Source organism: Notamacropus eugenii, chromosome 2 (assembly GCF_028372415.1).
Source record: "Notamacropus eugenii isolate mMacEug1 chromosome 2, mMacEug1.pri_v2, whole genome shotgun sequence".
Classification (NCBI taxonomy): Eukaryota; Metazoa; Chordata; class Mammalia; order Diprotodontia; family Macropodidae; genus Notamacropus; species Notamacropus eugenii.
Genome location: NC_092873.1, coordinates 457,997,227 through 458,009,939, shown reverse-complemented (window position 1 = coordinate 458,009,939; position 12,713 = coordinate 457,997,227). Strand labels below are relative to the sequence as shown.

The following is a 12,713-nucleotide window of genomic DNA, read 5'->3' as shown; positions in this document are numbered from 1 at the left end:
ACTGCTCAGGTTGAGAGACTGGGAGAGAGGGAGCTGGGGTTCCCCATCTTCTCAGTACGTCTTAACCAATTTCAAGTCTAGAGTTTGCTCTGCTGTTATTTAACATTTACCTTGACCTCTCCAAAAGATTCTGGTAGAAGAAGTCTGAGCAGAAGGCTCACATTAAGCCTTTATTTTCTAGTTTCTGGCCACTTTCCTTTATGGTAACGTATTATATTTTGGCTAAAAGTTCAGTTCATGGAATTATAGAAGTGGAAGGGACATCAAAGATCATTCCATCTTATCCCTTCATTTTACAGATAAGAAAACGAAGATTAAGAATGGCCAAATTATTTTCTCAAGGTTCCATGATTTGTTACTAATACTCCATCCATGTTCTTCCTAGTACACTACATTCCTTCTCTATGTAAACGTAATAGGCATACACAAATCCATAGATTCTTCTTGGAATTGGAGAGTGTGTCATCTCCTCCTCCAGACCTGTAGCAGTTTATTACATGTGAAAAGTTTCCAAAGCCACAGTGACCCTTAGAAGGATAATGTGGCCTTTTATGTTGAAAACTCCACTCTTAAGTAATGAAACCTCAACTCTGACAATGTCCATGACAATCATTCATTGTGATTCTCACAGAAGCATTTGCACTGCCCTGTTTTTTAATTTTCTCTGTAAAAGGCTATATCATCGCAGGGATACCGGGAAGTCCAGTAAGCTTCTGCGTAAAAAGGTGTATTACATATAACTCTTCTACTAGTACATGATATATACTTTGACCATTTGTCTAAAATGAATGCTTTCTCATTCTGGGTGATTGGCTGTTTGCAAAATTGTTCTATTATCTTATCTCCAACTTAATAAAAAGTAATTTGATATTTCAAGTACAAATAAATTGATGTTATCCATATTTCTTACTTAAAAGTTTTTTTTTTTCTTTCTCTGTTTACTTGGGATAGTTGACACTCCAGATCCCTATGTGGAACTTTTCATCTCCTCTACTCCGGATAGTAGAAAACGGACGAGACACTTCAATAATGATGTGAACCCTGTATGGAATGAAACTTTCGAATTCATCTTAGACCCTAATCAGGAAAACATTTTGGAGGTAAACAGAAAATGAGATGCAAAATTTGAGAGGCATTTTGGATAGTTAGGAGTCTTGCAGAGTGCCTTCTAGTATCTTCAATATGTCATTTTGAGGTTGATGCTTGAATCTCACCTCCCCCATTCTCTCTACATGGAACTGGACAGTATAACAGGTTAGAACTCTCCATGGTATACTTTGGGAATATTTGTTGTGTCTAAGCAAGAATGTGTGAATTGAGGAATTGGAGCCTCTACTCCATTTCATATATACTCAGAGGGAAACATCCAACCAATGAGAGAACATTGAACTATACAGGAAAGAAATCACTAGGCATTTCCAACAGTTGAATACTTCTTGTAAAGGTGAATTTTGCAATCAGAAGTCTACGAAGATAAAAATAATTACTTTTATGATTACAGAATTTTAGTAGCTAATGACCAGAGAACTTCTGCTTCTTATATTTTGAGTATGGCTCAATACCATTCATGTTTTATTTATAAGAACAAGGCTAAGATGTATTAATAAATTACTCAGAGAGTCATAGGAAATTATACATAAGTAACATATGCTTTATCTTTTCCTTACTTCAGATCACATTAATGGATGCCAATTATGTCATGGATGAGACTCTAGGCACAGCAACATTTCCTATTTCTTCCATGAAAGTGGGGGAAAAGAAAGAAGTTCCATTTATTTTCAATGAAGTAAGTATCCAAACTCCCCAGTGAATTCCTTCATTAAAACCTTACTGTGAATAGAGGTTCTCCTAGGTTCATAAGGCCATGCCAATTAATTGATCATAAGCTCTGATTAGTATTGCTGAGTTTGAAAAACTTTGACTCCTGGTTCAGCAGTAGGCCAGGTGTCACAAGAGGATCAGCCTAGCTAATTGAGAAGAAACATTTTCACCAGCATCTTGGTCTTCAGGTGATGGATTTTTCTGGCCACAGAAACTTAGGAAATAGTCTCCTAAGTATGAAAGGGTTATTTCTCCAGTGGTGGGAGGATCCACATCTATGAAATTCTTTATGTTTTGAAGTGCTGGAGTCCCCAGGCAAAACTATTTTTTGCCCTTCTAATATTTAGAACCCATTACACACAATTGAATTCAACAAACATTTATTAAGCATCTACCATATGCCAAACACTATGCTAAGTGTTAGGGATACAAATAGACAAAAATGAAAAGAGATCCTATATAAATTAGTTCTCCTAAAGTACTTCTTCCCACACAGTCCATCATAGTTAACTCTCAGTTCCCTAATACTCTCTTCTCTCTGAAAAGTACAATAACTGTTGTGTTTATCCTTCATTCTCCACGAGGACCATGACTTCAGCAAAATGATGACATGACTTGCAGTTGTCTTTGATTTGAATGAGGGCTGGTTGTGCAAGGTCACCAACCTCACTTTCTTCTCCTGAACCATTTGGGTCCAGTGGCCTGATATTCAATGCAATGTGAGACCCTGGCCCTTTCAGGATAATGTCTTGTCACATTCTCACTTTGAGTGAGATGCACCCTTTCAATGGATAGGCTTCTTTAAAGTAATTATTCAAGGGATGGCCTTAAATAAAAAAAAAAAATCAAACGGGGAGAGGAAGACCCTTAGTGTTCCTCGGTAAAGGAGAAACAATGACTATTTAGTAATTGCATTCGCTCTGTGCTAAGAGGGTGGTATCCATTTGTGGAAGATATATTGTAACTGTTGTTACATTTGTATGTGTACATGTTGTTTTTCTTGAGGACACGGACTGCTTTGTCTTTATTTTTGTATCTCTGGAAGGTACCTCAGTACCCAACAAACCACAGTAGGTGCAAAATAAATACTTATTGATTGATTATTTTAAAATCAATTGTTCAAGTAGTTATATTTGAATTGTCATGAAACTTTTTCTATTTTGTCTGAAATAATACTTACACATTTTTGTTGGTTGCTGTTGAAAGAAGTAGGTAATTTCTGTATGTGCCATATTTTCTTGCTAGATTGTGAGCTCCAGGCTTCATTTACTCTTTGGTGCACAACATAGCACTGTACAATAGTATATGTTTGAAAGACTCTTGTTGTAGTCGAAGTCAGGTAAGATCTTAAGGTTGTTATTGGATCTATAGGTCCAAAATGTTAATAGTTGCCTTAGCACAGTTATAAATAGGTCCAAGAAAAACTGGATTGCACTGTCTAATCTCTCATATAATCATGATATTTTTTGTATAAGAAATTAAATTTAATATAGAAAAGTTACCATACTTTGTTTCCCTCTTGCCTCAACTTTCTCAGTATCTCCTTGCCTATCACACCACTACTCTGGGAAACTTCCATCCTGGGGCTCTCCACTCCTCAATGATAATTTCCTCTTTGGGAATGCCATTTTGGGAAGGGCCCCAGTTATCCTTCACCTCATTATTGCCTCATCTCTCTCCAGATTACACTTCCTTTTCCCTCACCTACTGCATTGCCCTGCAAGGATATTTCCTTATTCTCCACATTTCTAGCCCCCTTATGTATGCTGTCCTTCTCCTATAGAATATAAGCTCTTTGAAGGTAGGGACAACATTGCTTTCTTACATTTTTATCCTCAGTGCTTAGCACATTCTCTGTCATATAATAAATTCTTTTAAAAAGCTTCCTGTCTCTCTCTGTCTCTCTTTCTCTCATATCCATTTATTTTATGCCAGCATATAGAATTTTCAAAGACAGCACACACATTCTTTGACCCCTTCCTGACATACATTTTTGTTCATAAAATTGTTTACATATAATGAATAGTAATAAATATTTACTGAATTGGGAGTGAAAATGATACTCATACAGAAGCTAACCAGATGTTCTATCAACTGTCCCAGAAGCATTCTTCTTGAGTCAATGTTGAAGACATATCCAGAATTCTCCATAAACCTCCCTTCTTTCAAGCAGAACTGAGGATCTATTTATTTAGACAAGATGGAAATGAAAAATCAAATATCATGGATTTCGTTGTCAATAGTTTTGTTCTCATCTTCTGATCATCAATAACATATATGTAGACAATCAAGACCTGAATCATTTCCAAAGTTTGTTGCTGCTTGCTTCAGATAAAGATTCTTCAGCAGACAATTAATGTATTTTATTATTTTATTGTATTAAATATTAATTATATATAACAATAATATAAATATTAATTTATATACAATATATTATATAATGAATATAATATGAACATTAATTATATATTAATGAAATAAACATATTTATATTAAAGTATTATGTAATATTTTATATTACACTTTCTTAATATACTTTGTGTTTTCCATTCGTCTGCAGTCATGGAAAGTACCTCAGTCTCAACAATTGTAACCTATTTAAAGCAGGCAATGAAGTAAACTTTTGTACTGTCCTTACTTAGTCAAGGGACCACATCCCCAGACTTCTCCATCCACTTTTCCAGGGAGAGCCCTTCTTGAAGAGTGAACAGACAGTTTTTCAGGGATAACAGGACTTTGTAAAAACGTATGATGACAGGCATAAGATAAATGGAATATTATTCCTTTCTATTCTTTTACTTTTTTAAAAAAATGGTTTTCTTTTGGTCAGACTATATTTGTTCCAAAGGTTCTTTTGGTCTCTAACCTTAATAATAATGATAATGATAACTACAGATGTTGAAGTAAGAAAAGAAATACAGTACTGGCACTGACAAGTACAATAAAGTGTTCTTGAATGGTCAAATCTATAGACAACCTACTGTTAGTGAAAGGAAATTTTTTCATGTGAATTCAGTTGCTTTTTTTTTTCCTGTGGGTATTTACTGATACAGATATAATGAAAGGTTATCATCTTGATAACATGGGTTGGGTTCTCCTGAAATTTGATATTAAAATGTGTTCTGAACTCTATGACATATAGATACTGATTGTAAAGGAAGATAAATTAAAAAAAAAAAAAGGAAGATTTCCTTTCCTCCTACTATTTCCTGTCCTTGGGAGTGTAACCCCTGGGGCTGAAAAGAAATATTTTTAACATTCCTGAATTTAAAGCAGGTTACATAATTATTTTCTTTTATCTGTTGGAAAAAGTAGTTTTCTCAAAGGACTTTACTTCATAACTTTGCTCTTGGGACCTCTTTATGGACTTTAATAAAACTTTTGTATTGCTGAATTGGGATAGTGGGGGAAATAGTGAATAATAAGGGAATATCAAGGGGAAATAGCCCTTGATCTTTTCTTAACTCATGTAATGTCTGACGATGGGCAGATTGCCAAACCTCTCTATGCCTTAGGTTCTCCTTATGTTAAAATAAGGATTTTTCCAGGTGGAAGTTCAAATGAAGTAATGTGGGTAGATTTTAAGGAGGGTAGGAATAAGTGGCAATAAAATGCCAAGTAGACTTCTTGAGGCAGTGTGGTTCAGGAGGAAGAGCCCAAGAGATGGAATGACGAGACTGTAGTTCTGGTTCTTCCAGTTGCTAGCTATTTGACCTGGGGATAATCACTTCATTTTGACCCTCAGTATTCTCAACTGCAAGGTCCCCTCCAATAGTTCAATTGTTGTCTAGTCAATGCCATCAAACTACTCATAAAACATTACAAAAATGAAAAACAAAAAAGTCACACAATGCTTAGTTGATTTAGATGGCTTCAGTGGATGGATTAATGAACTCACTGGGTTGGCGCTCCTTCTGCCAGTACAAATTACAGCCTATTGATTCAATTACGTACTAGATTACAAATTCTACCTCACTGGGCACAACTTTTGTCCATTTTCCCTTCATAAACCATTTACAGAAGGTATATACTATAGTCTAGTGACCTTCTGGTTCATTTATTATTTTCCAGCTGTCCATGTATTACCCATCATTCTTTCTACATGACCAGCTCACCTGCTTTTCCATTTTTTTGACCTGTGATCCTACTCCTATCTATCAAACAACTTTCTGTTGCCCCCTAAACTAAACTGAAATTTTGATTTGCCAAACTTTGGTGTTGTTATTTTTTCCTGAACTAATGAATCAGTTGATTCAGAATGATCATATCAGGGGAGCACAAAATGAGGGGTGCAGAACCAAAAATAAATGTAAAGGATTGGTACAAATTCTATACGTAGTATCAGGATATTGAAACCATGAGAGAGACATAACAGCAGCAGCAGCAACAACCCCAACAACAAAAGATAGAGGTAGATAGCTAAATAACTTTGGTTATTACTAGTGTAACAAAAGAGGATGGAAGCGTTTTCTTTTTCTATGTGACAAGAGAAAGGGAGGCAATGTGACAGTAGATAGGAAGCTGCCTCATAGTCTAATATTGACTATGTGAGCAGAGGCAAATCTCTTAACCTGTCAGTGTGCCGGGCAGCTTGGGAAGACTTTAAGTTACCAAGTGAGTTGTGGTTACAGGAATTTAAAAATTTTCTTCATCAGAAGTTCCTCATATCAATGAAATCATAGATCTCGATGAAAATAGACAAACAAAAGCATTCTTGTATATGTGAGTAGGCTCCTAAGCAAGCCTCTCCCTTTCTTCACATCATCCTCTATTTTTTTCATTCTTCTTGCAAGTTTAACCCCTCTACTCACCCTAACATTCTGGTATAACCTGTTCTTGATGAAGTAATACTAGCCATTCCTATGCCTTTCGAAGAACTAAAAAATAATCCATGAAATAATATATTCTAGAATTTCACTAGAAATTAAAGTCAAATTGACTAAGTCTACCAACTTTATCCTTCTCTCTCTCTCTCTCTCTCTCTCATCTTTCTTGTCTCTCTCTCCTCTCTCTTTTGTCTCCTCTCTCTCTTGTCTCTCTCCTCTCTCTCCTGTTTCTCTGTCTTTTTGAAAATATTTTTTAATTTTTATTTTATTTATTTAACTTTTATTTCAAAATTTTATTCTTCTAAAATTTTATTTAAGAAAAACAGAAACAAAATAATAATTGCATAATTTAATATTCTCACCATTTGCCATTATAATCCTCTCAACTATCCTGAGCAGTGGTTGTAACCCTTCTTTATTCTTTGTCTTGAGCCCAATATGACTAAAGAACTCCATTTGTGGTCATTAGCATTCACTGTTAGCCTTAGTTCATTCAGCCCTCCCTCACTTAAAGTGAAGCGCGAGTCATGTCATTATTTCTCTGATGGCATGGTCTTCTTCGGCAACGAAGGATGAACACATACACATAGTTCATTCTAGTATTTAGTACTACTGATACAGTTCTTAAAGAAGTGGCCTGCTCTTTTGTGTTCATTCTCAGTTATTTGCCTTTACTTCTATCTTCTGTACTTTTCTTGAAAGAAATCTGAGTTGATAGATGAGTCCCTTATAAAAACATAATGGTCTGTTGAAAAAGTACCCCCTCTCCCTTTTCAACAGAATTACTTCTGCTTGTGTCTTTAGACATTTATTCTTGAAAATTTCCCTATCTCTTGACCAATTTCTTCTTAGAAAAGCAAAAACAACAGTTGTTATCATCAACAGATAAAATGTTCCACTGATATTTCATTTTGGAATAGAGATGATTTTGGGTTTTTAACAGTTATGCTAGAGCATTTAGGATAAGAAAGATCCTATCAGCCTGGAAAAGGTTTGAGTAGCAGAGTAATGTTTGCCCTTGGGCAGCTAGCTTCACTCAATTTGGAGAAGCTAGTCACCATGTTGATTTGAAGAGCAGGAACTTTTCATCCTGAGGAACTCTTAAAGATTGTTTAATTAGTTAATGAGGAGAAAGTACCACAACAGTATTAAATTCTTTAAGGGAATACACTAGGATGTGTGTTTATTAACCATATGCATTTGCAGCATTGCTTGGTGTTGAAGGAATTATAAAGATACTAGGATACCCTTGAAAAGCTTAATCATGTAGAGGAGACAAACTGCAGACAATTCTAAGAGAGATGTTCAGAGGATGTACTCTGAGACTTCAGAAGAAGGAAAGATCCCTTTTAACTGTAAGAATCAGAGTGGGGATTTATGAAGTGGCATTTGAGTTAGGCTCTTTAATATAGAAAGATCTTTTGCAGAAAAATTGGGAGCTTTGTAGATATAGTGAAATTCATAGAAACAGGATAGTATGAGTGATTTGTTTAGGAGGTAGATGGTATTCTTGATTAACTGGCATATAGTGTGTGTGAATAGATTGAGATGAGCTGGAGTGAAATGTGGATAGTGTGAGATGAAATAAATAGTACCAGATTGTCTTGGGCCTTTAATTCTAGGTGAAAGTTGGCAAGACAGTTATTAAAGATTTTCACGTGTTTGGGTGACATGACCACATCTATGCCTTAGGAAGATTAATCTGACAGTGTATAAAATATGTTGCAGTAGGGAGTGTTTGAAGGAGAAAGTGGGTATGGTGGTTCATCAGGATATACAGTTAATAGGACAAGTATGGTAAAAGGGGATAAAGAATTCTCTTCTGGTGGCAATTGGCGCATTAAATGTTGGGCCATGTGGATTGAGGCAAGTGAAGTGGCCAAGAGGGCTAGTGCAAGGAGAATGAGAATAGTGGAAGATGAGGGTATACTGGTGATGAAGGATGTGGTGTTATAATAAAAATGCAAAGCTGGTTCTTTGAGAATAAAGGTATGAAAGAGGTAGAAAGTCAGAAAAATGCTTAACTTTCAAAGTTCATACAAGTAGGGGCTTTGTCCTATTTTAACTTTGTATTTCCTACAGGGTAAAGCGCTGTGAACTATGAGAGTTCAAAACTGGAAGAGAATACTTCTGATCGGGCAGTTTAGGGCAGGTTTTGTACAATCTAATCATTTAGTTACATCATCTCCAGATTGGAAGAGATCACAAAGGCCGCAAAACCCAACCAATATCAAGAATGATTTCTCACTATAATAACTCACCTGATAAATAATTGGCTAGTTTTTGCTTGACAACCTCCAGTGAGGCGCAAGAAGTCATTTTATGCCACAGACTCATCATCTGAGTCAAGACATGCCCAGTGCATATCATATAGCAAGCAATTAAATTCCAAAATGCCTTGTATTCAAGTTCCAGAAGATGTTAATTATGTTTGTCACAGTAGACCACTTTAGAGAACCTGTCACTTCAGAATAAGGTACTTTTGTTAAGTTTGTGTTATTCTTTCCTTTTGAAACAAAGCAGCATAATAGAAAGGCAGAAACCATCACATTTTGTTAACTTCAAAAGAACCAAAAATGCCCAGCCTTTGAAGTTGGTCAGAGGGAGGAACTGTGTGACCCTAACTTTTCTTTATGAAGTGAGTCGGGTTTAGTAAGTCATATATCTCTGATGTCTGAGAGTCAGTCACTAATTTAACACTGTCAAGTCTGTTTGAAAGTCCTCTAGTATTATTGTTTAAAAATACACATATCTGTTAAGTTCTGGGATGTCTGTCCCCTTCTGTTTATTTTCTTTCATAACTGTTTAACCGTGATTCAGAAATAAGATTGACTCATATAATGATTTCCTTGGAAGAGGTAGGGCAGAGACTTTCTGAAATACGGAAATTTTAAGGTGAAGGTGGAATGCAAATTCTTCTTATGCACAGTCTAAGGATGATTATGTAAATAAAATATTTCATGAGTAAAGATAAAAACTTCCTGTCTACCTTCTCCATAAGTTAATGAGAATAAGTAGTATACAGATAGGAAAAAGATAAAGAAAACAAATGAATTATGACTGATTTTTCAGGATATTACAGGGGATTCCAGGCCAGGATGTGAGCAAGACAGAAATATTATCTTGGTGCATAGTTCTGAACTGAAATCATAAAAAGAGACTAGTGTTATTGTTAGGAAATTGTAAAAGTGGACCCCCAAAAGAGCCTTTTATGACAAGTATGTTAATACAGTCATAAACCTTCAATAATTTTGGAATGCTGTCGCTTGTTTCAGAGCTGAACAATTTTTAGATAGTGAATACCTGAAGGAGGTTCAAATGTTACTTCAGAAGATGAAAGAAAATAATTAAAGTACAGAAAATAGGATCCAAAAAGAAAGTCTGACTTTCTTTTGGAGGTAGTTACATTTAGAGAAGTGGCAGAATTTGTTAATAGTTGTCTTGTGGAAGGTAAGGACTAACTTCTTACCTTTTCCACTGAGAACATGAGTGAGGAAATGGTTCGAAATTAAGAAAGAATATGCATGATAGAATCTGGGGTTTGGATGGTACCCCAGATGCCTGCTAGGAATTGACTAAAACAAACTAACCAACTAGCCATGACTTCAGAACAGGAACAAATGATTGTATGGATGCTTAAGTACATTATCCAAAATTTCAGCAAGGTGACAGTTGCTGAGAAATTCTGATGTTCAGAGAACACACAAGGCAGCAGTTTGATGGAAAGTCACCTCTTTTTGAATAGCTGATTTGAAAATGGTGTGGGGGGGAGCTGAAAGAGAATTAATCACAACTACTTCTTGCCAATAAGGAGTTAAGTTGGTTCTCTGGTAAATAGGAGGAAGATATTGATCCGGCTAGGTGGCACAGTAGATAGACAATAGTCAGGAAGATCTGATTTCTTATCTGGCCTCAGGCACTAGCTGTGACCCTGGGCAAGTCACTTAACCCTGTTTGTCTCAGTTTTCTCATCTGAAAAATAAGTCAGAGAAGGAAATGGCCAACTATTCCAGTGTCTTTGCTAAGAAAACCCCAAATGGGGTCAGAAACAGCTAAAACCACTAACAGCAAAAATATGTCAGACACTGTTATGGGGCAGCTAAATGGCACAATAGATGGGGCAGTGGGCTTGGAATCAGGATGACTCATCTTCTTGAATTCAAATCCCACTTCAGATGCTTACTAGCTATGTTACTCTAGACAAGTCACTTAACCCTGTTTGCCTCAGTTCTCATCTGTAAAATGAGCTGGAGAATGAAATGGCAAACCACTCCAGTATCTTAGACAAGAAAATCTCAAAATGGGGTGATAGAGAGTTGGACACAGCTAAAACCACTGACCACCATTGATCCACAGTAACCTAATCAGATTATGAGAAGAGAAAGTCTACTAATAGTAGACTGTTTGAGTGAAAGAATAGTTCCAAAGATGATGTTTCAGAAGAAACTCTGTAATGAAAACCACTGATCGCCTTGGAATGAAAGGAGATTTTAATCCACATTTGGGGAGAGGGTTAAATTCAGAGGCAGTTTTTTCCTAACCAGTGTGGAAACCTCCAGGATAAAAAGATAATCCATAATGTCTGAGACTGCTGATAGCCAGTTAGAACCACCTGTAAGCTCACATTTGGGGATGGAAGTCTATAGTTATGAGAGTGTTCATGACTGGTGACTCCAGAAAATCACCCAATTTGGGGATAGGTGCAAAAAAGTCAGCAGATAACAGAAGAACTATTTGACCAGTGACCCAACTAATTTATGATGTTGCAGTAAAAGTAGACGTAGTTAGACTCTGAAGTGAGAAGAATCAGGAGGATGTTGTACCCAGTAACAGCAATATTGTACAGTGAAGAACCATGAATGACTTAGCAATACAGTGATCCAAAACAATTCCAAAAGACTAAAGATTAAGCATACTCCTTGCCTCCAGAGAAGGAACTGAATACTGTTGAAATACAAACTGGCCAGATGACAACTTTAATGAATGTACACATAAAGTAGACATTGGAGGCAACTGCATAGATTGGTGTATTCGTGTATCTTTTATATATTTTTTCTAATTTTTGCTATCTATATTGGCTCATGCACTCATGGTATAGTTTACTATTGCTGTAAATGCCTATGAGTTAGGTGATGTTTTTATTTTTATGCTTATTTGCATATTTATTATATTTACCATTCATATGTACACATACGATATGGTCTAAATGTAATGGAGACAAACCAGCCACTAAAATAGCACGTTTTACTGTTTCGTGCAGGCACCATTCATATGAAGGTACTATAAATATCCTTATGAATGCTTACTTGTGCTGCCAGAATAATCATCCAAAGATATATAGAGAGCTGATTTCATCATGAAGCTTATAATGCAAAATTCTAGTACCCCTCACATAATTTTGTCAAGACACAGAATCTTCAGCTGAGGGGAGGGATATACCCTATGCTCTTGATTACCTTCTTATGTCTTTGGATGTCAATGGTAACTGTTTCTCTTTGATACAATAACCATGAGGGTCCTGAGGTTCCTGCCCTTCCAGCTTGATTGATTGATTGATTGATTCTTTTCTATTCAAAGGGGACATCCCCTGACTCCTTTTTAAAGAGGCCTGTTCACTGGATCGGCATCACCCTACTCTAAGTGAGTACCTGAAAAGTCCTTAGCCTGAAAAGTCAATGTCTCCCTTTGCGTCCTGGACCATCTCCAGTCATCCAGATGAATATCTGGTCACTGGATCCAAATGGCTCAGGAGAAGAAAGTGAGACTGGTGACCTTGCACAACTCTCTCTCACTCAAAACAAAGTCAAGCACAAGTCATGTCATCATTTCTCTGATGTCATGGTCCTCTTCGAAAATGAAGAAGGAATAAAACAATGTTTTTGAATTATCAGTTTCCTCTTTGCCCTTGGGTAATGATTGAGAGAAAGTGGCAAAATTGTATCTAATGATCCTGTCACATGATCCTGAGAGGGGCGTTGGAATTCTTGGTAATAATAGCTAGCATCTATATAATGCTTTAAAGTTTGGAAAGTGCCTTACAAATATTATGTCATTTTATCCTTATAA

At 36.2% G+C, this 12,713-nt stretch overlaps 1 protein-coding gene across 1 annotated transcript in view; it reads left to right on the top strand.

The window, feature by feature from the left end:
- Positions 1–12,713, top strand: part of PLA2G4A (phospholipase A2 group IVA) — a 168,444-nt gene that overhangs the window by 69,386 nt on the left and 86,345 nt on the right. The window contains exons 4-5 of the mRNA XM_072648363.1: positions 952–1,100; positions 1,673–1,786. Coding sequence (XP_072504464.1) covers positions 952–1,100; positions 1,673–1,786 — 263 coding nt within the window. The remainder of the gene's footprint in view (positions 1–951; positions 1,101–1,672; positions 1,787–12,713) is intronic.